This window comes from Ciconia boyciana, chromosome 18, assembly GCF_034638445.1.
Source record: "Ciconia boyciana chromosome 18, ASM3463844v1, whole genome shotgun sequence".
NCBI classification, from domain to species: domain Eukaryota; kingdom Metazoa; phylum Chordata; class Aves; order Ciconiiformes; family Ciconiidae; genus Ciconia; species Ciconia boyciana.
This window is the reverse complement of record NC_132951.1, coordinates 6509364-6536117: the sequence shown is the minus strand read 5'-3', so window position 1 is coordinate 6536117 and position 26754 is coordinate 6509364. Positions and strand designations below refer to the sequence as shown.

Below are 26754 nucleotides of genomic sequence, written 5' to 3'. Positions count from 1 at the left end.
GAGGAAAAACTCCTTTTTCCTCTCCCGGTGGCTGGTTTTCATTAGGGAGGTTTCTTTCTAACCCCAAGGGAAACAGACTATGAGTTTTTAACTGTGGTGCAGGACGTAATTATCTCATTAAGGCGAGAGAGCCAGGCTTTTCCCAGGAGAGGTGACCTTGCTCCGGGGTTGACGGGGACCGGGGGGTGGGCTGGAGGTGGAGGGGGGCCGTGTCCCCCGCTAACCTGCGGGTCACCTCTCCCTCCAGCCCCATTTGGGGCTGGGGAAACCCGGCCCCTCTCCCCCCCCCCCATCCCTCCCCACGGAGCGCAGCCACTTACACTTGTTGATAGAAGCACTTAAAGCAGGGCTGGGGGGGGCGATGATGTGGATGGGGTAAGAGGGGGGGAAAAGCGGGTCTCCCTCCCTCTCTGCCCCCCCCCGTTCCGCGGCTTGGCTGCCGCGGTGCTCGGCCCCTGGCAGGGGGGCAGGTCGCCGTGCCGGGGGGGGGGCGAGGGGCCGCCCCGCTCGGCTCGGAGCAGGGGCGTTTGTTTGAACAGCTCCAGAGCAAAGAGCAGGGGAAGAAAGTTTGGGCTGGGAGCGTGGTTTTTTCCCCAGACGTCAGCACAAGGCGGAACAGGGGCTGGGGAGGGAGCCGGACTCAGGGGAGCTGTGATTTTTTTCACCTCGTGGGTTTTTTTTTATAATTATTATTATATTTTTTCTCTTTTTTTTTTGGTTGTTTTTTTTGGGGGGTGGGGAAGAGGAAGGGGGCCGGGGAGCGGCCCGGCACCTCGGGGTGGGCTGCGGGCTGGGGGTGGGAGCCATGGACTCGGCGCCAGCCTTCGCCATGGACAAGCCGTTCGCCCCCAGCGCCGTGCGCGGCCCGGAGCCGCCCGAAAACCCCCAAAGCCGGAAAAACTTCAGCGTGAGCCACCTCCTCGACCTGGAGGAGGTAGCGGCCGGTATGAACGGGACCCCCTCGGCCGGCCCCCCGCCCGCCGGTGGCGGCAAGGCCGTGCCGGAGCCGTCGGGAGGCAGCAGCGGCAGCGAGGCAGCGCCCCAGGACGGTGAGTCCCGCCGCCCCGGGATGGGTCCCCCCCGGGCTGGGGCAGCCGTGGGGATGGGGTGTCCCCGCCGCCGCCGCCCCCCCCCCACCCCCCGACTCCGGGCCGGGCTGCGGAGCCGGCGGCCCGTGCGCAGCGCCGGGCACGGCGGACAAAGGGGGTCGGTGTCCCCCCGCGGCGGGGTGGGGGGGGACCGGGAGGGCGGGTGGAGGCGCGGGGTGACCCCCGGCGGGGCGAGCTGCCGACACCCCGACGGCTGGGGCGGAGGGACACCGCACCGGGGGACAGGGACACCGCACCGGGGGAGAGGGACATCGCACCGGGGATGGGGGGCACAGGGACACCGCACCGGCGGAGAGGGACACCTCACCGAGGGGAGGGACCCCGCCCCGGGGACAGGGACACCACCGCACCGGGGACGGGGGGCACAGGGACCCCGCACCGGCTGCTTCCCAGCCGCCACCGGCGGTGCCGGGTACGGGACGGTCCCGGGCAGCCGGTGCATCCCGGGGCTGCGCGGCCTGCGGGGTACCCCCTTCCCCCGGGGCTCCCCGCCTCGGTTTCCGGGCCCGAGGAGCGGAGGCGGCCCGGCGGGGCCATGGGGACCGGGACGTAGCGGGTCCTCTCCCGGCGCCCGCCGCAACGCGTCTCCGGGCCGGTAGCACCGGCAGCAACGGGCCGGCGGGGACAGAGCCGGGGCTGGGAGAGGGGACGGGGCCCGACCCGGCTTCGTGGCGCTCGGTCCTGGCAGGAGCCGCGTTTTTAACGGGACAGCCCCGCCTGCCCGGGGGCTCCGCGGCTGGCCCCCGCGCCGGGCAGCGCGCAAGCCCCCGCGCCGCTCCGCCGGCCCCGGCGCATCCCGGCTCCGGTGCCCGGGGCGGGGACGAGGAGGATTCGCCCCGTCCCTGCGGCAAAGCCCCGGTCCGGGGGCACCCGGCAGCCCGCAGAGCCCCTCCGGAGCCGGGTGTCCCCTCGGGCCGCGGAGCCGGCGGAGGGGAGACGGGGACGGAGACGGGAGGGGAGGCAGAGCGTGGGGTGGAGGTGCAGCCCCGCCACCTCCCCACGGCCCGGGCTGTGGTGCCCACCCCAGGTTTGGTGGCATCCCCCAAACCTGCCCCCCGGCTGGGTTTTGGTACCCCGGGCTTGTTTTCTGCCGTCCCCGGAGCGCAGCCCTGGGGTGCTGATGGCCCTGCCGAGGGCCTGACCCGTGCCTGGCCAGGGGTGCGCAGCCCACCCGGGAAGCTGTGCCGGTGAAGGGGGCTCAGCCCACCCCGGAGGCTGCCCAGACCTGCGGTGAGGGGCTCCCAGTGGGAACCCCCCGCACACGGGGTGCTCTCTCTGTCCCCTCCCGTGGTTCCCCCGTTGTGTGCAGGTCTGAAGCATCTTTCTCCCACCCACACCTCACTCCCTGCACAACCTCCTTCCTCCATGGAGCAACCCCCCCGAGCCCCCAGCCTGCCTCTGCTTGGGATGCTGAGGGCTGGGTGAGGCTGGGCGCTGCTTTCTGGGATGGTATCTGGTATTTTCAGCGTTATTTTCCATCCTCCCTCCCCTTCCCTTGGGTTTTGTTTGTACTTCTCGCATTGCCTTTGGGACTGCGGGGAGGTTTTTGCCTGCTGATGGGACCATATAGGGGGACAGTATGCCGTGTGGGATCGGTGCAGCTCTTGGAAACCCAGCCCAGCCTGCAGCAGCTGGCTCATCTCACAGGGCTATTTGCAAAACAGCACACCCCAAAGATGCTCAGTGGGGACTGGGGGTGATGCAAATACCAGAGGGAGAGGCAAGGGGGCTGGCTGATCCCCACAAGCCCATTTCTCACCCTAAAAGCCCATTCCTCCTGGGGCAGAGGCCCTGTGGGGTTTGGCCCGCTGATCCCAGCACCGCTGGACCACGGGGGATATTTCCCTTTAGCACCTGTTTCGGCAAGGTTGCAGGGATGAAGACACCATCAGCATCTGGGATGCTCCAACAACCCATCCAGGAGTGGAAACATTTCTCCCCCTGATCCCACCTGGAGAGAGAAATACCTGAGCGATGGGAGCTGAGAGCAGAGAGCAAGAAGAGAACAAGGAAACAGAGAAGAAAACTTGTGTGCATGCAAACATCGACCTGTGAGACCCATTACCCACCGCCACCACCTAAACTGGGATGCAATTTCCTAAACTGAGATGGGGAGACTCTAAATACCAGGCAAATGCCCTGCTTTTGCGAGCATCAGCCTTTCGCTATACATCTGCGATGCTTTCGACATCAGTGTGATGACAGCAGAGGAACTTTTACTGGTAACGTTATCTTTTATTGGCATCCTAAAGTAAAACAGCCTCTCAGTGTTTTCTCTCGTCTTCCTCTTCACCATCGTGGGTTTTTTCCACCAGATGCAAGTTTGGAGCCTGCAGGTCGGTGGCAGCAGGTTTATTATCAATGCAAATGGACCCCGGTACCCGAGTGTCTCTCTGCAGGATGTGGCTCTGCGCTCCGGCTGAGAAGCCATTATCAGGGTCATCGCACCGGTGGGTTGGAGAAAGAGCAGCCCCGAGGCTGCAGCGAAGCTGCTGGCATCCCCTCCGCCGGGCAGGGCTCGCCGTGGTCCGGGGGGCTGCGCTGGCAGAGCGGGCGCAGGGATGCTTTAGGCAGCCCCAGGCTGTGCTCCGTGGACTGCAACCTCGACAAAACCCTCTCCCCTTCCCCAGGCGGCCGCAGCAGGAGGAGGCTTCTGTTCCGAGGCTGGCAGAGCTGGAGAAACTCAGGGCAGGGTTTTATTCTCTGCAGAGTGGGATTCAACCCCTTCCTGCCCTCACCCACCACCCCTGTTCCACAGACCTCTCCACCGGGAAGGGTGGCTGGGGACAGCCCCGTGTCCGGGGCCCTGGGGACGTCTCTGCTCCAGGAGCAGCCCCTCCATTAGCCGCTGCCTGCATCCATTGCAGGGCTGGCACATCCCTTCCCGCTGGCACCAAGGACCAGAGCTGTCCCCAGCTCCCTCTTCAGCCAAGGGGGCTGCTCAGCTCCTGCCTTGGCTCCAGCCCCAAACTGGCCCTGAGGGCACCCAGCGCATCCTCTTGGGAGCATAGTACAAATATCTGTGCAACACATTGCTCTCGTGGCACCCAAAAATCAAGAGGCGGAAATCCCACAAGCCCGGCAAGAGCGAGGAAACGCCAACAGGGTGGCAAGGGCTCGTCCCCATCCTCATCTTCATCTTCATCCTCCCCCGGAGCAGTGCAGCAGTCTCCCATCGAAAAACTTCCACACAACTTCTGAGGTCTTGAAAGCTTGTTCACCTCCTTTCATTAGACTAACAAATAATGTGTAACGCGAAACATCTGTTAACAACAGCCCTTAATGTTCTCAAGATGATAAAGCAGGAGGGTAATTTTAGCCAGCAGGCCTTGACTGATGGCTTTTCAAACAATGAACTTACTTTTGGTGCCGCCTGGGGATGGGAGAGGGAGTCGGGCGCTGGCTCCGGCAGCCACTTCGGGGCTGAAAACTCAGAAAGAGCCACTTTTGTCATGGCTGGTCTCAGAGGAAGGGCTGCGGCCCCTCCAAGGGGATCCTCCGGCACGGGTCAGACATGCATGCATTGCCCGTTCAGTTGCAGCTGGTGGGACTGGGTGATGGGATGGGGAGATGTGGTAGCCCCTGAGCACCCTGTTTGCAGAGCAGCTCCTGGGGCCCCTTCCTCACCCCCGGGGTGGCCGGGACCCTCCGACCCACGCTGGTACCGTGCGGATGCTGAGCAGAGCAGTGATGAAATGAGAGGAGAGGAGAGGCTGCATCCCAGGGGGCAGAGGGGATTAAGATGATGTTACAGCAAATTGGTTTTAATTACATAAACAAGGGCAGTTGAAAAGGGAGAAGCGAGGCAGCGAGGGGCAGGGACCTGGTAACAGAGTGGAAAAGGGGAAGGGGCTTGCTTTTGGGGCCAAGCGTTGGCTGATTGCCGCAAGCAGCCCTGAGTTGCTCCCAGGGCTCGGGCACCTTCCCCGAGGCAGAGCCATCCTGGCCGATGTCCCCATGGTGGCCCAACGTGGGGCAGTGCTGGTCCTGGCTCACAGGACACGTTTCAGCTGCACTTCTCTGCCTTCCCAAATGCCACTCGTTCCCCACCGGACGGGGGGGCACAGCTTGGGGACACCTCAGCCCCTCGGGCTGCGTGGACAGGAGGCAGCCCTGTAACATAACGCTGCCGGAAAAGGGCTGGGATGTGCCCATGGGGATCTGCCTTCCCTGGGATATCCGTCCATGTACATGGCTCAGCTGCAATTAAACACAGCGTCATTAACTTGTGGCCGACCCCCTGTGCCTGGCTCAGGGCGATACAGACCCCTGGGGCCAGCAGGATAGGGCCACAGGCATGGGAAGTCAACCGAGGTGCCCCTGCCCCGTAACCCCAGACCCGTCAGATCCCCCTCTCCAGCACCCATCTGCTTTCCACAGCCCCAAAAGTGCTGGAAATCCCCCAAGCCCCTCTGCTGGGAGGCTTTCCATGGTTTCTGGGTGACCACGCAGGCAGGGACGGGGGTGTCAGGACCCCGACTCAGCCCCCGCAGGGGGAAGAGGCTTTGAGAAGTGCCTGATGGATGTGGCTGCAGCTCTCCAAGGAGAGGCTCTCGTGCTTTTGTCCCCCGAAGGAGGGGACAGCAGGGGTCCTGGCTGCTCGGGGTGGCACCACGACCTGCTTGCCCCAGCCTGGGGGATGAGGTTGGGATGCCCTGGGGTGGGACACGACCCGCCGGTGGGCAGCAAGGCTGGGGCGCGGGGTTTACAGCACCTGTGGTCCCTCACTGCTCCCCAGAACAGCATCAGCTGAGGGTGCCTGGGCAGAGGATCCCCCATCCATGGCATCTTTCCGGGCTGGCAGGGCCCTTGGTGGGGACGGTCCCTGCGCGGCAGAGCTGGGAACGGTGGCATCCACAGCCGGGAGGGAGGCGAGCTGTCTTGGTCCTTGTAAGGCCAGCACAGCCGGGCTGGGTGGCACCGGGACAGGAGCCATCCTTGCATGGCCATGACTCTCAGAGACCAGATGCCACCTTTGCTGTCCCCAGTGCCTGCCTGGGGACATCTCCCTCCCTGGAGGGCTTTGAGGGCTGCAGACCCCAAGACAAGGGGTTTTTCTCCATGCAGGGACGGTGCCCACAGGGCTGGTGGAGCAGGATGGTCCCCAGGGGAGGGGACAGCACAGCCAGGCCTTGTGCCCAAGACCGGCACTTGTCTAGTGCCCGATGCTGGCAGGTCCCCGGTGCAGCATCCATCATCACGTATTGAGTAAGCGCCAATTAATCCGGGTGGGAGCTCCCCGCCCTAGCCCGCCTTCCGGCCCTCCACATTTGTTTGCGCTTAGTGCGAGGCTGGCGACAGGCGAGGGATGGATGGGGAGCCTGACGTGTCCCGGCTCGTCCAGACGGTTTCCAGCCGCTCACAGGGAGCCCAGTGTCTCCCAGTCAGGAAAAAAAGGGCTGTGGGGACGGACCCACCCTGCACTCCCCCCAGGCTGCTGCAGGGGACAGCCCCAACCTGTAGCATGACCCCTCCAGCCAGGCTTCCCATCCCTAACTGGGGACCCTCCCACCACGGCTCTCACCCTGCGTCACTGCCATGGGTGTCACCCACTGTCCTGCCTGTGGGCTGCCCAGGGGTCCCCTGTCCTGTGGATGGGGGGAAACTGGTTCCCCAGATCTCGCCAATCCGAAAACCACGGGGTGGGTGGGAGCGATGCTTTTCCCGTGGTGCAGGCAGGACGAGAGGCTGAGTTAGGTCACAGCCCTGCCAAAAGCAGCCAGAGCAGCACAAAGCACTGCCAGGCACAGAGAGGGAGGGACCCTGGGGTGGGGGTCACAGCTGGGAGACCCCAGGTCTAATGGGGCTTCTGGCATGGGGCCCACCCTGGTGCCACCGCTCTGTGCTTCCCTGTCTCCTCCAGCCCCGAAGGGTGACACCCGCTCACCGTCCCGCTCCTCCTCGCAGTGACACCCACTCACCACCCCGCTCCTTCCTGCGGTGACACCCGCTCACTGTCCCGCTCCTCCCCATGCGCTGGGAGGATGCTCTGCGCCCTGGGGTGCAGTCCGGCTCTTACTGACTGGTGGCACCTGGGCTCCAATTTGGGGAAAATTTTCCCTCAGATGGGCTGAACACCCCTACCTGGGTTCCAGACTCCCCCTACCCCAGTTTGGGGGGCTCTGCGTCGGAGCGGGGGCTTTTGCAGCCCTGGGAAGCAGCCCTGCTCGCTCAGAGCCCTCCCCAGGGGTGCAGAGAAATACATACCAGCACGTTTTCTGCAGCGTTTGCAGGGCTCTGTGGGGTCCCCGCACACGTTTGCATCAGTGCCGGGGGGAGCCACTGCCAGAGGGTGAAGAGAAAAAAACCCCAAAACCAGGGCCTGGGGAGATGGGTCTGGTGGGGGAGCCTGAGAGCTGGAGCAGCCTTGGCTGGGCCAGGAGGGCAGGAAAATCACACACACACACACACACACACACACACACACCCCCCCCATATCTCATTGCTGGGATTTTCCTCCCCTCAGCACCCCCAGCGAGCCAGATTTTCAGCAGGCATTGCTGCGGGCGATGCTCGTTCCCACCCCCCCCCCACTTTCCAGCCCAGGAAGGGCGCAGGAGCGTGGGGCAGAGCTGCAAAAGCCACCGCTCGACAGGGTCCAGAGGGGACAGCGGGGGTGTCCCATGTGCATGGGGACACGGGGCTTTGCCTCACTCCCTTGGGAGCCCCAGCAGCAGCTCCAAACGCCCTGTGGCACAGCCGTGCCCAGCCCAGGAGGGTGCCGGTGGTGAGGACACCTTGCCCATGCCCCCCCCGGGCTGTTATGTCTAGCTCGACCAGGAACAGCTCAGTGCAAGACTATTTCCCCTCTCCTTTTGGGCTGTTATTTCAGGGAATGGGGCTGATTCACAGGAAAAATATGAAATTTCGACTCTGCGCAGCCAAGATGGGTGAATTTCAACGAATCAGCATTTTAAGAGAGCCTGGGCGTGTGTCCGTAGCTGGGAGGCTGATGAAATGATTTGGGGCTTTGAGGCTGCCTCGTTAGAAACCCTTCTTCTCTCCCAGGGAGTGGGGCCGATCACCCCTTCTCCCGGGGCTGATCTCCTCCGGCCACGGGGAATTATCCCCCCCAGAGCTGTAAAGTCATTGAGCCGAAGGGATGAGGTTTGAAGCAGGATGGGACCCGGGTGCTTTGGGGCTGGCAGAGGCTTGGTGTCCCCAGGCTGGCACCCTGTCCCCTCCCTGCGGTGCGAGCAGCAGCTGGAAGGAGTTAACTTCCCAGGATGGGATCCTGAGCCACTGGGCAGGCTCAGAGCATCCTTTATAATGCTGGGGCAGTGGGTTGTGGCCGGGCTGAGCTGGGACCGGACAAGGATTTAGACCAGGGTTAATGCAGATCAGTTTTTTTCCTGGCTGGAAAAAGCAACTGGGAAGAGGGTGAAAGCGCGGTGGGCAGAGGCAGCCGACCCCTGCCCGGTCCCGGTGCCTGTGTGGGGCCAGCGATGCCCAGACAGGTCAGGGAGGATGGGGAAAACAAATCCTCGCGGTGAGGAAGGACTGATTCGGGGTTTCAAGGCGGTTTTCTGACACCCGTTGGCCAGCGCTGCCACAGCACTGCAGAACCAGGTTGTTTTTCATTGGACACCCCCAAATTTCCAAGAATAATAATAATTAAAAAAAATCGCACTCTCACCCTTGAGGCATTCCCAACGTTCGCATTCGCCCGAGGGACACATGGCTGCAGGCAATGTTTTCCAGCCTTCCCACAGCGTAACAAAATGCCCCATCCATGTTCAGCATCCCTCGCCGGACGCTTCCCTGCCCTGCGCTTCCCCTGGGAAAACCAGTCCCGGCACTGGGACCTGCTGGGGCATTGCTGGGGCGCGGGGGGGTCCGGTGCCTGCCCACGGGGCAGCCCCTCGCCCACGGGCAGCTCGTGCCAGCAGCTCCGGCTGTGGATCCCCTAGCAGGGAGCTGGGGGGCAAATGGGACGCTGATGTTGGAAGGGTTGGGGGAAATTGTCCCAGCTTGGGGGGGGAGTGACACCCCTCTGGGGACATTAGGGGGACAGACGGAGTCCCCTTTGCCACCCCTCTCCCCTGCAGCTCTGCTGGGGACTGCCCCGTCCGTGCACGCTGCCGGGGTGCAAAGGGCAGCTCGGGGGGCCGCAGGCGTTAATTGAGCAGGAGGCGTAACGAGGCCACGACGCTGCTCCTTCACCCCGGGGCTGGGGGGCCAACGGCCCTGGGAGCCGGGGCAGGACCGGGGGGTGGGGGGGTGCAGCCCAGGTTCTGGGGGGATGCTGGGCGGGCTGGGAGCCTTCAGAGAACGGCAGCGCCAGCCGCCGGCCCCCTCCCCTACCCTCCTCATCCCCCTTTGGAGTGCATATAATAAAGCAGCTTTTCAGCTGCGGCTGCAGTGATAGATCAGGAAGAATTGTATGAGTCTATTAAAGTCTGTGTGTCTCTGAATGGAGACTGTGGCTAAGCCAGGCGCCAGGCTCGCGCATTGAACCAGATGTGGAGAGGCGCCATCCTTTCCAGCCACTGAATCTGAGAGGCTGCAGGCTTCACACGCAAGGAAACTGGAGTGCACATGGCAGGGGAGCCGGGGGAGCCGGGGAGCACATGGCAGCGCGGGCGCGAGTGAGGCGCTGGGGAGGGGGCAGAGCCTGGGGGGCTGGGGGGGAGCAGCCCAGGTCTGGGGCTGGAGCAGAGGTGTCGGTGCAGCAGGTCGTGCCGCCCCGGCCTGTGGCTGCACCCCGAGTCGGGCAGGGCATTGCGGTGTGTGTGGGGGGGTTGCATTGCACCCCGAGCTGTACAGGGCATTGCAGTGTGTGTGTGTGTGGGGTTGCATTACACCCTGAGTTGTGCGGGGGGGTTGCGTTGTACCCCAGTTCATGCAGCACATTGGTTGGGTGAGGATTACGTTGCACCCCAAGTTGTCCAGGGCATTGCAGTGTGTGTATGTGGGGGGGTTGCATTGCACCCCAAGTTGTCCAGGGTATTGGAGTGTGTCTGTGGGGGGGTTGCATTGCACCCCAAGCTGTCCAGGGCATTGCAGTGTGTGTGTGGGGGGTTGCATTGCACCCCAAGCTGTCCAGGGCATTGCAGGGGGAGGGAGTGTTGCATTGTACCCTGAGTCATGCAGGGGAATTGCGTTATACCCCAGGTCGTGCAGGGCATTGCTGGGGGGGGGAGGGGGTGGCAGGATTGCATTGTACCCCGAGCTGTACCGAGCACTGCAGCAAGGGCAGGGATATTGCACCACAGCCCCTTTGTGCAGGGAATTAATGGGGGGTGGATCACATAGCTTCCCACCTCACACGGGGCAGCAATGGGGGAGGCTTGCATCGCACCCCAAGCTTGACCGTGCACTGCAGCGTGTGTGTGGGGGGCTTGCATTGCACCCCGAGCCATGCAGGGCGTTGCAGGGGCTGGGGGGTTGCATTGCTGCAGGGGTGTGTTGGGGCAGGAGCAGCCGTGATGCTGCAGGGGAGCACACAGGGGACCCCGTACACAGCGCTGGGGGGCTGCTGGGGAGCAAGGAGCCTGGTCCGGCAGCAGCTCGGCCACGGAGGGCGCAGGACGGGGTAACGGGCAGGGGAGCTCCTATCTCCAAACCCACCGGTGCTGCAGGGCTGCTCCTGCCGCTGCCCGCAGCCTGGTGTGGGTCCAGGCGAGGGAAAGGGAGAAGGAAGGGAGGGGGGGGAGAGGGAAGGGAGAAAAAGGAAGGACAGAAAGAAGGCAGGCAAGACAGAAGGATGCCATCCTGCCAGGGGCAGCCGTGGCTGGCAGCTCTAGGGGGCCGGTTGCCCCGTGGACTGGGATCCCACATCTCCAGCAAAGGTGCAAAGCATCCATGGGGTGCTGTGGAGAGGACATGGGTGACATGGGGACGGCCACCAGCGCGGCGCTGCTCGGGGCTGTGCTGGGCTCGGCTCGGGCCCGGGCGGTCACCACGCTCCTTCCTCACCGATTTCACTTTCTTGGCTGGGCCGGCCACATGGCTGTAATTTGGGGGTTGTAAATACCTCAGGGGAATTTTTAAATTAAAAAAATAACTGTTTTCATTTAAATTAAAAGACACTGAAGCATTTCTATTAGTATTAGAGGTTTATAAAACTTAAAACAAATGTCAAAACTAAACTACCAGGCACCGTCCACTTCATGAAGCCCTTCGCATGTTCAGCACGACCCAGTTACCCATCGGGGGTTAAGTTTTAATGACATTTGTATGAGAGTGCCCGGAGGTCCCCGACCCGCACCCTGGGACCCCAAACACCAGTGCCAGTGTGTCCCCCACTTTACTCCTGGCTGGGTTTTGGGGCCTCAGCCAGTCTGGTGCTGGGGTTGGGGTTCCCAGCGCGGCAAAATGGTGCTTGGGCTCCCCAGGGACCCGGAGGGGATGAAGGCTTGGTGCGACAAGGGCGAGGGACTCAGTGCCGCCGGGCTTTGCAGAAGCGGGACCCCGATGCAGCTGCCCCCACCCTGGCATCTCCGAGGTGTCCCCTGGTGTCCTGCCCACAGCCAGCACCTGCCTCCAGCAACCTGCTGTCCCTGCTGTCCCCGCCGTCCCTGCCATCCCCGCCATCCCCACCGCCCCCGCCATCCCTGCCGTCCCTGCGCACAGCTCTGCTTTAACCTGGAAACAGTTAACTGGGCTGGGTTTAAAAAAAAAAAAAAAAAAAAGATATGAGCCACTTATTAAAATGAATGTTTTACAATAAATTTGGCGAGAGGCCACCGACCTCAAATGAAAACCAGACCGGAGGACAGCGATGCTGCTCGCTGGCGAGGGTTTCCGGGACGTCTGTGCGTGCATGCGCCCACAAGGGTCCTCCTTGGAGCGGCAGTGGGACGGGGCCCCGGCCAAGGGCTCGCATCCACCCTGCACCCTGGCCAAATGTGCCGGTGTCCCCTGGCCAGGGACGCCAGCCGGCTGTCGCGAGACGGGCTCTCGGCAGGTGCCAGCGCTCGCTGATAAAACGGGTGCTCGGTGGCATCTTGGCCTGGGTGTGAAAAACACTCACTCGGCCTCAAAAAAGAGAGGGGAGTCGGGTCGGTGGAAGAAGGCGGCAGAAGGGGACACCGTGGGGGTTCCCACCGTCTCCCCCAGTCCCTGCCCGTCCTCTTCCCTCCCTCTTGGCAATGACCCTGACGCAACGGGGTCTGTGCTTTAACCTGGCGGGCTGGTGTTGGGTTTCAGTGCCAGATGCCATTGAGGCTGGCTTGCTATGGGCTTTTGCTTATTAAATTTCAAGAAACCACTTTTTTTTGGAGCGGGGAGGGGAGAGGAAGGCTGGGATCACCATGCCAGGGGTCCCTGGCTGGGAGCCAGCCCTCTACACAGCGTTCCTGCTATGCAGCCCTGGCTGATTAGTTTTATTTTTTAAACACCATGCAAAAGTCCCAGCAAGCTCTTGACACCGTGATGGTCCAAGGCACCCGCCATCCCGTCCCCTTCCCAACGGCCTGGGGAAAACCACTTTGCAGTTAAAGCTGAGTTTTTGGTGGAGCTTTGCAAGCGCAGGCGGGTGCTGCTCTCAGGGCCGGCTCTTGCACAAGTCTCGTTAGCGTTAATTAATTACACATGCCCTGTGCCTGCTGGGAAACCGTGTAACCTGTTATGTCAGGCAGCTGCATGTGAGCGATGTTGGCACCTCTGCGGCTGCATCATGGATGCACCAAACAGTGCCTAAAACATTTGCAGGATGGGGAGGGAAGCAGCATCTGCCATGCTCAGCCCTGACGCAGGATGGTGGGGTCCGTCTGTCCCGGCATCGTCCATCCCGGCATCATCCATCCCGGCATCCCCCTCGCTGATGGCTGTGGCAGCCACCGTGGCCGTCCCCTCTGCCCGGACGCCCTTGCTGCGGTGCCTGGGGCTGACCCAAACCCCAGCATTTTGACAGCGGGGCCTGGGCTGGCCGTTCCCCGTGCTGCAGAAGCCCGTTCACACATCTGTTAACCGTCACCGGCGCTGCCACTCTCCGTGCTCAGCCATTTGAATGCACGGCATAAACGATGCTGGCAAAGCGGGGACGCTGCGTCCCAGGTGGGTGCCCGGGGGCTTCGGCCCCAGGGGCGTCCCGGGGTGCTACAGCGGTGTGAGGTGCAGGACAGCCCGAGCGCTGGTCTCGTCCCACCACGAGAAGGTCTTCTGGCCGGGAGATGAAAGCAAACCCCTCCGGTGAATGCCTCCTCGCCGGGGAGGCTCCCGGCCGCTGGCGGCTGGGGGAGAGCCAGCGCCTTTTGTTGGTCCCCAGGCCTCCACCGTGGGGGCTGGCAGATTCGCGGGAGAACAAAATTAAAATTCCTGATCCCCCGTCGGTCGGTGTTGCTCTGTACTTGGCCCGGCTCAGCACTTCAAACCCTCCGCGATGCCTTTTCCCGAGGCACTTGGCTGTGCCGCGAGGGCTTTGGCTCACCCGGCCAAGCAGCTCCTGCCACCCTGGCCCCGTGGCCATGAGCATCTGCCCCGTGGCCACGAGCATCTGCCCCAGGAGCCCTTTGGTCTGACACGGCCTCTCTGAGCATCCCTGGGCAAAGCTGGGAGCCGTGGCACAACACGCACCACATCCCTGTATCTGTCCTGTCTCCCCCTCTCCCTCTTTGGCATTTGCAGGGGACATTCCAGACCGGCACCATCGCGGGTTTTGGAGGCTCTGTGTGGCCCCGGCCCCATCTTAGCAAAGGGGGACCCCAGAGGGGAGTGAACCCCCTGGAGCTGTGCATTCCCCCACCACGGGCAGGGAAGATGCCAGACCCCGGCCGGACCCCGACCATGCAAAGCCGACCAGGGCGCCCGGCAGTGACGGCCGCAGTGCCACCATCCCCGGAAAACTTGTGCAGACGACGGACCTTTCCTGGGAGGCTTTTCTCCTCGCCCTGCCATCATCCCTTGGGGTGCAAACCAGGGTATCTGGGGGGCGAGCAGCACCCCGGCTCGTCCCCCGCTCAGATCCTCTGTGGCTCCATCCCCACGGAGACCTGACACAATGGAGGCGATGGCGGCGCTGGAGCTGGGACAGCCCATTGTGTCGGTCTGCGGTTGCAGCCTCCTCCGAGCGCACGGGATGCTCTTGGCAGCTCCTGAAAGCCCTTCGTCACCCACCGCCCCACGCGAGCACAGCCCTGGGAGGGAATTTTTTGCTTGCAGATCACCAAGCCCAGGGGATGTGCTTGGCGCTCTGGGTGCCGGGCTGGATGCCCTGGGCCGGTGCCACCCGTCGGCGGGTGCAGCCAGGCAGTCTGAGCCCCGCGGCCCTGCACAATGGCCCCGGCCCCGGCTCCTGGGGTGCACGGGAGCCAGGCGGCTGGGAACGCGCAGCGAGAGGCTTTGCCGAGCCCTGCGCCGTGCGCCAATGCCGTTGCGTGGCTTTAAAGGCTGTTTCTGGAGCAGTTGTTTAAGGGGATGCTGGTAGTGCCAGGCTCTGTGGTCTGGGTCCTGCCGCAGGGCCGGGGCCGGGGCCAAGACGCCGGGGTCTGTGCCGGAGCTGGTGAGCCCGGCAGCAGGGTCTGTCCACGTCCCCCTCTCCAGAGGTCTGTCCACAGGCAGGCGGTTCCCACCCCGGGTAGAAGGCGGGTGACGGCACCATCTTCCCCAGCCACCCGGGAGAGCGGGGGGGGAGTTTCTCACTCTGCTCAGCCCTCTCCCACTGGAGCTTCATGGCCAAAGATGTTCCCCAGCCCCTTCCTGAGGCTTGACAGCATCCCACCAACTCTGCCTCCTCCTTCGGGGAACGTGGCTGCAATTAATTCATTAAACACTTCCGCTGACGCAGGAGCCGGCTGTGCCAAAACACCGTTCCCAGGGCCTGGCCCCAGCTGGGCGAGCACCGCGCTGGGCTGCGCGCGAGCCTCCAGCCGGGCAGGAGCCTTTGGTGTGGTTGGAAGGGCTGCGAAGTGTTCGGGGAGGGCTGGGCACATCAAAGCCTCGGGGCTTTACCTGCGGCAGACGGCTGCAGTGCCACGGATTTCACCAGCTTTCAGCTTTCAGTGCGTCCTCTCTAAATCACAGAGTACGACTTGGCCGGCCAGGTCCTCACCTGGCTTCTCCAGCATCTGGTTCCCCTCTCTTCATCCCCTTCTTCCTTCATCACCTTCATCCCCTCTCTCCCTCCCCTCCTCGCTGTAACACCTCCCGATCTTGTCCCTCTTGTGTGCTTGGGTTTTGCAGCAGATAAATCACCGCCGCCCTTGCTGGAGAGCTGGCTTTGAACCCGCTCACAGCTCTCGCCCGTGAATTCGGTGGCTGCTGCTGGGCTGGGATCGTCCCCGAGAGAGGCAGCATCCCGTAACATGGGGCTCCTCCTTTCCAGGTTCCTTCTGGTCCCAAAACCCAGCTAAGCATCACGTTCCCACTGTGTTTGCTGCACTAAAGATGAGGATGAGCTGAAAAAAGGCTGCAGTGCCGCAGTCGGGTTGCAAGTACAGGTTGGACACATCCCCGCTGGGATGCAGGGATGCTGCCGGCTCCACCAGCTCCCCAGGAACTTCCCAGCTTGCTCAGGCTTTCAGCTGGACATGCCACGATGGGTGCTCGGACACTGCCCACCATCCCTGGCATCGCTGCCAGCAGCACTTGCAGCTTCTGGGGGTGCAAGGGGAAAAGCCTCCCGCGCCCGGGGGTGCAGGCTGTGCATGGAGCATCCCCGGGGTCACAGCACCACCAGGCAGGATCCTCCCGAAAATCGGGTGTCCGCGCGGCCGGGGGCAGCGAACCGCGGTGCTGGGTGGTTTCTGGCTGGTGCAGCGGCAGCTCTATAACCATAAAACAGTCTGCTGCTGCCTGTCAGTGAGCGCAGGCTAAGGCCCTCCCGGGACAGCCTTGGCCTCTTTCTTGGTCCAGGCTTTTGCTGCTCCTTTTTAACAGAGACACTTTTCCCCCAGCAAAACTGGCAGCCTGTAAAAACGTGTCAGCGTTTCAGTTTTTTCACAATTAATGAGGTGAAACATCCTCGGAAACATTTCGCTGTAATGTTTCTCCAGTAGCTGAGACTTGCCCCTCTCTTAAATTTTTCATGTACGCCACTTGAGCCGAGAAAGTTTCCTTCGGACTCAGCACATTTGGACCCCCTCGGCTTCAATCCCCCCCCCAGAGCCTCCGGCATGCCCGGGGTCTTCGCGGGGCTGGGTCTGGGCTGGCGGGGGAGCAGGGAGCAGTGGTGGGTCAGGACGAGGAGGTCGGAGCCAGCCCCCAGCAGTGGAGGAGCCCAGGGAGGGGCTGGCAGCCCCCATTCCCCAGGGATACCCCGTGCCCCGTGCCCGCGGGTTGTTCCCGGGATGGGTTTGGACCTCACAGCATCGTGCCGAGCAACGCTGGGACCGGCATCCCGTGGGCAGGGGTTGGTGGCCCCAAGGGGCTTCTCCCCTGGGTAGTAGGGTGAAACCACCCAGAAAACAGAGTTACGCCGATACGGTTTTGCCCCCGAGCTGTGACGCCGCGTTGGTCCCGTGCACCCAGGCTGGGCTCGCTGGTGGGTGCAGGGGAGGCACCGCAGTTGGGCACCCAGCACCCACGGAGGGGCAGCTTCCCAGCTGCTTCTCAGCCCCCCGGGCTTCCTGAGTTGATCTGGGGAGATTAAAGACCCCTAGCAGCGCAGGCAGCTCCCACCATCGCTTCTGCGACAAACCCTGTGCCGCCTGCGCCCGTGAGCGGGGACAAGCCCCCAGCTCGCCTTTGGCCTGTAGAGCATCCCTCCTGCCATCCCTCCTCGCCACAAAGCCCCGGTGTGGGCAAGTAAAACCCCCCCGGGGGCTCCCGGGCTGTCCCCAGCCGCGTCCCAAGACAGGGCAGTGCTGGCAGTAGCGGCTGGAAAGGGGGTTCAGCTGCACTCAGCTGCCCGTGCACCCCCAAATCACCCCCCAGCTTTGGGTGTCTCAGCTGAAGGTTATGGGATAAAAAGGAGCCGGAGCGGGCGGACACGGCAGAGGGGCGATTCCCCAACCCGAGAGCTTTGCTCCGGCGCTGCTTGCCACGATCCGAAGGGAAACGCTTCCTCCCCATCGCATGATTTAGAGGAACAAGTTAAACAATTGCACATGAAACTGGCGGACGTCATCGCCGGAGCTCTCCTCGCTTCCCCGGAGTATATAAAGGGATGAAGGGAGTCCACATGTTTACCGAGAGAGACCATGGGAGAAACGAAAGACATTGTTTTTCCAAAGGATTTCTTGGCTGTAAAAGGCCTCCACCACCCTGCGGCTTCCCTGATGAAGGCCCAGCGTTAATTTGTTAAATCCACATCAAGTGCCCGGAGAACCCGTTGTTTATTTTTGCTAATTCAGCCGGCCGAGATCAAATTGGGGTTTTATTTGTTAAGGATAAACCTTAATTAATAAAAGCTATTTATTTGGTTAGAGCCGGCCGCAGCCTGAGGGTCAGATATGCCACGATCATTATTTCAAGTAAAACAAACCCAAAACGTCTCTCAACAGTTTGAAGAACGTAGAAACTTAGAGGGCTGAATTTATTTGTCTTAGGAAGAATTTACAGCTAATTCCCTCCAGGCTATTTCAACCCTTAAATTATACCCAAGAAGAAAAAAAGGGGGAAAAAAAATGCCATTCCAGGCGGAGAAGGGAAGTAAATGGTACGGCAGATTTGATCATTTGGCTGCGGGGGGGGGCGGTGAAAAATGTAAAGCTTAAAAGGTCTTTGGCAAACTGCTCACAAATAAATGGAACGCGTGAAATAATTTAACGGCAGAAAACTGTTTGGGGCTCCGGGGTCTGTGGCGCAATGGAAAATGAAACACGTTGGAGGAGATGTAGCCTGGGTTTTTTGCAGGAGAGGGTTGAACTCGCTCCCTCCTGGCACAGCCCCCAAAAAAGGGGGGGTATTCGCACCCCAAAATGGCAGAGCTGGAGCCAGCGAAACCTCTCCCAGGACGTGGCGATGCACGCAGAGGTTTTGCAGCATCATTCGGGGGGGAGACAGGCTTGCAGCCGGCCGAGGTGACCATCCCGGCTCTCAGGGACGGTGCTGGGCAAACACTGTGCTGTGGGATGAGCAAAATTCTTGCAAAATTGCAAAGGAATCCCCCAAACTGGGCGTCCAGAGGGGAGCTGCCCCGCAGCGGGAGACTGAGCACAGCTAGCGATGGAGCCCACCACCGAAAGCCATCCCGAGGGATGAGCTGCCCTGCCGGAGCATCCCTGCCCGGGGACGTCGTGGTCCCCGGGGCTCAGGCGTGTGAGCGGCTGGGATTTTCAGTGCTGGTTAGGTCTGGATCACAGCTGCACGGAGGTCGTTTATCGCTCGCTAATGGAGGTCGTAAGTCAAAGCCGAAGCCTCGGTGGAAATCTAGTGAAAATTACCTCTTTACAGCACTCGGCGGCTGCTGCGCAGGAGGCTGGGGGCCCTGCCAGCGTGGGGCCCCCCTTTGGCAAGCCCAGCGCCCAGGCTGCGGCAGCTGAAACCCGCCGAGTCCTTCTTATGGAAAACTAATGGAAGCACAGAGGGAAAAAGCAAGAGCTGGAAAAGTGGGCTTGGTCGGTGCTCAGCCGAACCAGCACGGCTCTGACCCGGCAGCGCTGCGGCCGTTGCCTTTGCAAATAGGGCAGGACCAGTTGCTCCCCAGTTCCCAGCGGCAGGGCGGCTCGCCGGCACGGCGCGGTCCAGGCTTGCCGGCATCGGTGCTCCCACATGGAGAAGGGTTTTGGGGTGACTCCCAGCACCCCGTGGCATCCGTAGGGCAGAGCGCTGCCGCCCCGGCTGCCCGCAGCTCTCGGGCAGGCAGCATTGCCTGAGGTTGGGCATCATGGAGAGGAGGCTGGAGGTTACCAGGCTGCATCCAGCACCCCAAAACTCATCCACATCATGGGCAAAAAGACTCGCGTCTTTTCTAACACACCGGGGCAGTTTAAGGCTTTTTTCGTGAAGCACACCGGGCCCATTCTGCTCTGCGCAAAGCCCTTGCACCTCCCTCTCCCCATCCTCCCCCCATGTCATCTTTCGTTATCCGGTAATGTTATCCCCTCTGTTTTCCCCCTTCCCCTGCATTTTTTTTCCCTTTAGCGGAAATTGTAATCAGTGGAAGATAAATACACTGAAGGCGAAGGTGGCTGGGGGGATGGCTCAGGAGTCCCCTCTGACCTTGGGGTTGGACAATCAAGCCAATGCCTCCAGCCATGCCCCAAACGAATCCCCAAATTATAACTGACAAAGGCAAGGGTTTGGCTTTCTCCGTAACCTCCCCGAGCACTGCTTTGGGGCAAAAGAAAGACGGCGGTAAGCCAGTTTTTAACTTTGTGCAATTACAAACTCTTATTCCTGGAAGCCCATCGGGCGGGGAACTGGTTTCCGATTCCTCCATCAAGGTGTCAGCAAGTCTGGTTAAATCAGATTCCCACAGATGGATGTCAGCGAGATGGCAGGGGGTCTTCAGGGGACCCAACCCATCCCTTCCCCATTCCTTCTCCAATGCTGCAGAGCACTTAGCGATGCTCATTTTTGGAAAGCTGATTTGGGGTTATTAAACCATCTTTGATAGAAGCGATCCGGCCCGACTTTGCACGCTGTAAACCTGTCAGATGCACGCCACCAGCAATTAGGGTGGCATTTATCTGGTCCCAGAAGCCTGCGATGCCTGAGCTAATGGGGAAAAGATGTTGATCCATTACCAAGGCTCATCCTTGAGCAGAGCAAAGGACCCAGGCAGGCGCCCCGGGCACGATGCTGCACCCCTGCAGTACAGAGATGGGATGGAAAATGGGGGGGGAAATGACCATAGCAGAGAACTGAGCTGGAAAGCAAAGGTTTCTGTGGGAGATTGGGGAGCTCTGAGCTACGTGCAGCATGTTTTAAGGGAGGTGTGAGTAGGTGGAGAAGGGGGTTTGGCCACCAGCATCCTCCAAGAAGCTCCCTGGTGCGTCCCACAGGGTTTTGTGGTGCAGGAGAAGGTCCCTCCATTAAAACCAGCAATAGGGGCTGAACAAAATGCCCCAACCCAGGCACGGCCCGGGGCTTGCAGCTCTCCAACCACCCAGGAACTGCCGGCACCCGGACGCATCCTGACCCAACTCCGGTCTTAAATCTCCGACCCAGCATGCCTGCCAGCCCCGTATGGGAATCGCTCAGCACTGCCTAGCTCCCGCGGCCATTTAGCTCTTGCCTCTGTGGGTCTGGGGAGAGAGAAACCAGCCAGAAATGGGGCCAGATCCTATGGAGTTGGTTTGAGAGTTAATTTAAGAAACCTTTCCTCCTCCTCCTCCTTGCTTTCAGCCAAATTAGAGTGGGTAAGAGAAGCCATCACTTATGGAAAAGTCCTATAGCCAGATTTTAAATCGGGGATGAAACCAAAGGAGGTTTATAAATTTTATTTATACATTTACTAGGGTTCTGTTGAAATCATTGCCAGTTTGGTGGGGGGCAGTGGATGCCCTTGGTGACAGCACTTTTTGAACCAAGCCTTGGTCTGTAATTTCCCCAGAAGCCCTACGGGGTGGCCATAAACCCGCAAGGAAACGTCTCTCGCCCTGTTACATCCTGTAGCTCCTTCCCAGCCTGATGGTTTCCGTTTTGGTCCCAGGCTCCCGGAAAACTCAGGGACAACCATGGCTGGACTACATGTATTTTAATCCAGCGGCTCGTTAGCTCACTGAAGGAAAACAGGACCAAAAAAGGAGTTTAACTAAAAGGGGCAACTGGAAAGCAGAGACTGGCAGAACATTTGAAGCTGCAGGAACAAGGGCTGGAGGGAATCTGGAGAATTTTATTTGTGAGCCTTTAAACATGAACGGCAGCGAAGGGCAGCCTGCGGTTTCCTGGCCGGGGAAAGGGCCTCAAACCCACACATATTTCAGGCACGGTGCCGTCCATCATGTCTTTACCCAACCAAGAAGGCCACGTCCCAAATACAAGCGCACGGGCTGTTTCCAGCCCAAGGGATGGTCAACCAAGGTCCAAATGCACCTAGAACACAATAAAAGACCCAGAGAAATGCCGGCAGCTGCAGCAAGGCTCTGGGAGGTGGCCGGAGCTCCTTTTCCTCCCCTTCCCATCCAGGGATGCTCTCCTCTCCCCATGGTCCCAGCAGTTTGGCCCCATCATGGTCAAAATGATGCAGCATCCCCACATGTGCCTGGGAGACAGGGAGCAGGGCCGGTGGTGGTGCCCAGGTCCCACCTCTGCATCCCTGCATCTCATCCCAGCCCAAGGCTTCATCCCTTAACAGGTCAGGATATTGGAAGCACCCAGCGCTCCCAGACCCTGGCACTGGTCCTTGCTATAGCAAAGTGCCAGAGAAGCCATCTGCTCTTTCCAGGAGGCCACTGCCAGCAATGGAATAAATTTAACCCTTCCTCCTCTGCCGTATCCTCTGGCACGGCTTGCGTTTGGCACTGGGATGCTGTTGGTGGCATGAGCCAGCAGCATGGTTTTCAGACAAGGGTGCAAGGAAACTCTGCAGTAGCTCTAAGTTTGGACCCTGCTTTGGGCAGAAGGTGATTAGTCCCAGGGATAACCTGCCAGCAGATATTGGGGTTTCTCTGGTCCTGACGGCTCATCTCAGATGGGATAGCCCTTGAGAGTGGTATACTCGGGCACAAAGGGACCTTAGGGACTTGATGGAGAACTTGTTGGTGGAGGTTTCATGGCATGAATTATTCAGAATTAAGGTCCAAGAGGTTTTTCTGGCCTTAAAGATCTTGGAACCCATCATTTCCTCCTGCTCAACAGCTTGGTGGTGTCTTGAAGCAGGAGAGTTAATATCCCTTCCAGTAGATTTTGTTACTTGCTCAGGTATCATCTGAAAACGCGGCTCATCTATTTAATAAGTATCAAGATAGCTTATTAGCAAGTATTTATTTCTTGAGCATATTCAGGGAGCAGTAATTCCTGCCATCATGGCCTCTGCAATGATATAGAGCAGAAAACCCCAATATAACCCTGCTATGAATCAGAATGTCGTAAAACTATTAACATTTCAAATAATTCCAAAATACTTTCCCACCAGTAGGTACAGATTGGATCCAGATGCTTTATTAACAGAAAGAATAATTAACCAGTACCTCCATAAGGAAGAACGACAGCGAGACGTGTTCCCCATGAAGCCTTTGCAGGCAGCTGACTGGGTATCTCAGAAAAAGACTTCATAAACTTGCCTAAACCTGATGATACTAGTGACAAAGAGGAGATTAATCTCAGCCTGGCTGAAAGCCCAAGATCAATACTGAGAAACCAAACTACACCCTCAGCTTCATGTTTCCATGAGCCAGCAAAGCCAGAAATAAACACTGCAGAGGCTGAGCTCTGCGAGACGTGGTGGCGTTCGTCCCTAGCTCTGAAGACCAGGGTTGGATGAGCAGATGCTCGGCTGCAGTCCTGTGTCACCCTGGGGACATCCCACAGCCGGGGCTTCAGGGGTTGCTGGAGGTGGGAGCCGAGACCCACATCTCAGAGATGTTTCAGTGCTGAATTTCCATCGCCATCCATGAAAGCTTGACCTAAAACCTTAGCAAGAGCCAAGCCCAAGACACCCTGTGGATGTGTCCCCGTTGGGGTGGCTGTAAGATGCAGTCCCAGCAGTTTGGGTCAAGTGCTGCCCCAGAATCCATTGAGACTGCATTCAAATTCAAGTCCAGGTGGTTTTAGCCAGATGTGAAACCACCACAGGTCTTTGCAAATGTTGGGTTTAACCTTCAGCTCCAGCAGGTCCTGAAATAGGTTTTGATTCTCATGGAGACCACAGGGTTGCACATATGCTGCTCCCCGCAGCGTCCCAGGTGCCCGCAGGGAGCACGGCTGGTACGGAGCAGGGCAGTGCAGACCCCCAGGAGGGCTTGAGCCCGGCCAGGTCCCCGTGTGGGGTCTGTGGGGTCTCGCACAGGTCTGGCTCTCATGTGGCCTCTTCTGTGCTTTCCCCACAGGCGAGAGCCTGAGCCCAAGCCGTGGGGCGGCCAAGAGGAAGAAGAAGCAGAGGAGGAACCGCACCACCTTCAACAGCAGCCAGCTGCAGGCTCTGGAGAGGGTCTTCGAGAGGACGCACTACCCCGACGCCTTTGTGCGGGAGGAGCTGGCGAGAAGGGTCAACCTCAGTGAGGCGAGAGTCCAGGTGAGCAAAGGTTTGTGTGGGAGAAAACAACACCCCCTGCCTCGTCCCCAGGCGGGAGCAGGGACTGTCCCCTCTCTCGTTTCATCCTGCACATGGCCATGATGGGTAGGACGGATGCCTGGGACATCCCTGCTCACACCGGGTCCCCGCTGACCACCTTCCCTCCCTGCGCAGGTCTGGTTTCAGAACCGGAGGGCCAAGTTTCGCCGTAATGAGAGGGCGATGCTGGCCAACAGATCTGCATCACTCCTCAAATCCTACAGCCAAGAAGCAGCCATTGAGCAGCCCATGGCGCCACGGCCCACCGCACTGACCCCGGAGTATCTCTCCTGGACCAGCACCTCCCCATACAGGTAGGTGCAGGCGCTGGAGGAGCTGGGGAGGAGATGGCCATGGGGCAGGCTGCCTAGGAGTGCAGGAGTGCAGCCCTGTGCCGCTGCTGAGGACGCAGGGAGTTTTATGGGGCCGAAAGGAGCTCGTCCGGCTTTACTTTGGGAACCTGTTTCAGCCCCATCTGAGCATCCCCTGCCCGCCGCTGAGCAGACTTCCCTGCCTCCATGCATTTCGGAGCCGGAGCGGGGGCCCTGGTCCTCGCAAGGGGTTCACTTGGCCTCATGCTGACCCTCCTTCCCACATCTCAGCACGGGAGGTGGCATGGGTCCCTTCTGGTTCCCAGCTCTCCGCGTCCAGCCATCTCATCCAAAAGCTCAAGGCTGGCCTCCTGGTGCGTAGTTTGAGGGGTTCCCACATGCATCCAGCAACATAAAAATGCTGAAGCCTTGACTGCTGTTGTGGGAGATGTCTAAGAGGGAACAGCCAGTCTGGCCTGGGAAGCTGGCAGGACCACGCAGGGCACGGGGACTCCTCCGTAGGCCATGCCTCATTCCTCCCCTGCTCCCTCCCTGCAGCACTGTGCCCTCCTACAGCTCCAGCGGGACCGCGACACCCACCCAAGGGGTGAACATGGCCAACAGCATTGCCAGCCTGCGCCTCAAAGCCAAAGAGTTCAGCCTCCATCAGAACCAGGTGCCAACCGTGAACTGACCAGGGCAAAGCCCACCCCGTGGCCTCATCCAGGATACAGCGTGGAGCTCCTGTGCCGGTCCAGGACAAATCCACCGCTCGCCCAACCCACATGCCACTCATCCAACGTCTCAGCACCTCTCCTCTCCTCTTCTCTTCCCTTTTGAAGGTAGAGTCAGTCCCAGGCCGAAGTGGCACATAATTATAGCCACATATGGAGCAAACTTGGTTAGAAACTTGCTTTTCCGCACACCCTTATAATAAAGGCTATATATACACACACATACCCCCCACACGCTCTTCGAGGACAAACAGACTTGCCAAGGGAACAAGAATTTGCTTCCAAACATGGAAGGATCTTGGACTATTGGATTTGACCAATTTGGGTATCTCGCCCAGAGAGCCAAAGAGTTATTTGGTCTTCTCCTCCCGCAGGGACAGCATGCAGCAGTGGGAGGATCACGAGCCCCCCTTTCTGCCAGGCTGCGACTCGCGGCGCTCAACCGCGTGTGCCGAAGCTGACCCGTGCGTTCACCTCTTTGTGCATCCCCAGCCGCGGTGCTCGGGAGAGACTTTGGGAAGCCAACGGCTCGCCCTTGCCGTGGCCAGTCCCGGCCAGCCCCCTGCACCACGCCGTCTGCATTTAGGAGCTGCCTGTGTTGGTGGCATCAGGCTTTGTCCCTTCCCAGAGGGGCGAGGAGGGCTAGAGCATCTTGACAGACTCGCTTGGAGCCTGTGAGCTCTCCCGCGAGCCGGGGGGAGCATCACTAGTCCCCAGGCAGGCACCGCTGCTCTGCCTCGGTGGGTTTTGCCAGTGATTCTGCAGAGCCCCAGGTCATTGAACCGTCCCAGGGAAAGAGAAAATTGGAAAAAGCTGTTGGGCTTCAGCTGAGTAGGCGGCTCCCAGCGCTTCGTGCCAACGGCAAAGCAGGCTTCGCCTTCCGGAGGCACAGCCTCCCCGTCGGCAGCTCTGCAGATGTGTGCGGGGGTCTGGGGCTGGCAACTCCATGGGGGTGGGCTTTTTTGGTTTTGTAGAAAGGAAATGGTTTCCCCCTCATCCCATCCTGCCGTGCAGCTTAATGAAGTTGCAAGGTGGGATGTGCAGGGGGATGGACACAGGGTGGGCAACCTTGCCCCAGGCTCTAACCACCCCAGTCCTTCGCCCGTGGGACTGAGCCGCAGAGAGATGCACCCTCCACCTTCCCCTGCCAATACCGCAGCAATGGGGGATGAGCCAGAGCGATGGCGGTTTTACCCTGTGGACAAAGCCCTCTGGAAACCAGACCACCCTTTCCTCACTCACTGCAAAGAGCCACCAGCCAAGTGTGGGGACACCGCCAGCTCAGATGGGTGGCCTGGATGGAGAAGGCACCAGCCCTACTTTCCTAGAAGGGCTTAGCCCCGCTAGGGACTGTAGCAGTAGATCTAAAGATGAATACAGCAATTGCTAAGGTGCTTTCTTCAGATAAACATCTTCTGGCGTGTGACCCCAAGGCTGAAAGTGTCCCAACTACACATGTGCCCACCCATGTCCCCACTGCTCCCAGGAGCATCCTCTCCCTTTCCCACTGGGGCTCTCACTGCAGCCACACGTGGTACCCAGCGGCTGCAACACCAGGACCCTCAGCTTCACCCCAGGCAGTGCCTGCCCGGGGGGACTCCCCCAGCACTCGGAGCTGGAGACCTGGTAGGAGAACCAGGAGTCTGGCTGGGGGTGAACTGGCCCCTCCATCCTGCCCCCAGCCCCGGCTTTCTCTGCTCCATCCAATGCAGCCCCCCGGTTGGGGACAGCCGCCGCCTCCTCCTCAGGCACAGCGGGCAGGGAGGGGACCACAGCCTGACCCACACTGCCCACCTCATCCAGGGAGCAAAGGCACCTGAAATACCCACCCTGTGCCCCCCAGCCCTATTTCCAGGGCTGATATCCCCCCCATTTGCCATGCCAGAAGGGGAGCACACAGCTCCCCAGACCGCAGCGAGACACCGCACAGAAACCTGACAAAAGCCCAGACATTCCAGGCTGGGGGGCAAACGGATCCACTTCGGATCAAATCATCTGCCATGAGAAACACCGCATAGGGCAAGAGGAGGGGGCTGGGGGGGTCCTATTCCCATGGAAAGCACAGGGCTCTTTTTTCGGTTATACAAGATGAAACCACAGGGATATAAATGTTGCTGCCTCTTTGAGAGCATTAATGAAAATAAACCCATTTAATAGTTTGCAGATGCCGTTTCTGTAAACCTAAAAAAAGCAGGGAATAAATATTTCTTCACTAAATATCTATATGTATATATATATTTGAAAACATTCACTCCTAATCTTAGGGCCCTTCCTTCGCCGTGCTCTTGGCAGCTTATCGCAGCTTGTCAGTCACCGCTGAAGCCTCACCGAGACGAGATACAAATTGCGCCCACAGAGGGGTAGCAGGACGGAGGGATTATTGTAATCTAAGCTCCCTCTCGCCCTTTCTATTTGTACATTTCAATTACTTGTAACAAGATCCACGGTGGATTTTTTTTTTCCTTCTGCATGTCTGTGTTTTGGAAATTTTTGTAAGGTTTTTGTAAAAACAGCTCTTGTGAAATAACGGAGAAATAAATATTTTACTGAGTAGAGAC

General features: G+C 60.0%; 1 protein-coding gene across 3 annotated transcripts; it reads left to right on the top strand.

The window, feature by feature from the left end:
* Nucleotides 1–754: 754 nt before the first annotated feature.
* PRRX2 (paired related homeobox 2) lies at nucleotides 755–26754 on the top strand. 3 transcript variants are annotated; one of them, XR_012045631.1, is made up of 5 exons: nucleotides 759–1049; nucleotides 22928–23112; nucleotides 23287–23465; nucleotides 24021–24304; nucleotides 24571–26754. XR_012045631.1 is itself a non-coding variant. In XM_072882831.1 (4 exons), the coding sequence occupies exons 1-4, from the start codon at nucleotides 806–808 to the stop codon at nucleotides 24154–24156; spliced, it is 726 nt and encodes a 241-aa protein (XP_072738932.1). In that variant the 5' UTR covers nucleotides 755–805; the 3' UTR covers nucleotides 24157–26754. The 3 variants fall into 3 exon arrangements, 2 of the variants coding, with proteins under 2 accessions (XP_072738932.1, XP_072738931.1); XM_072882831.1 differs by having other exon boundaries at nucleotides 755–1049; nucleotides 24039–26754; XM_072882830.1 differs by having other exon boundaries at nucleotides 24021–26754.

Excerpts from the sequence above, each read along its gene's own strand:
- PRRX2 (XM_072882830.1), top strand. The coding sequence starts at position 806 with ATGGACTCGGCGCCAGCCTTCGCCATGGACAAGCCGTTCGCCCCCAGC. Across the intron at positions 23,113-23,286 it reads TCAGTGAGGCGAGAGTCCAG|GTCTGGTTTCAGAACCGGAG; the intron begins GTGAGCAAAGGT and ends CTCCCTGCGCAG. Across the intron at positions 23,466-24,020 it reads ACCAGCACCTCCCCATACAG|CACTGTGCCCTCCTACAGCT; the intron begins GTAGGTGCAGGC and ends CCCTCCCTGCAG.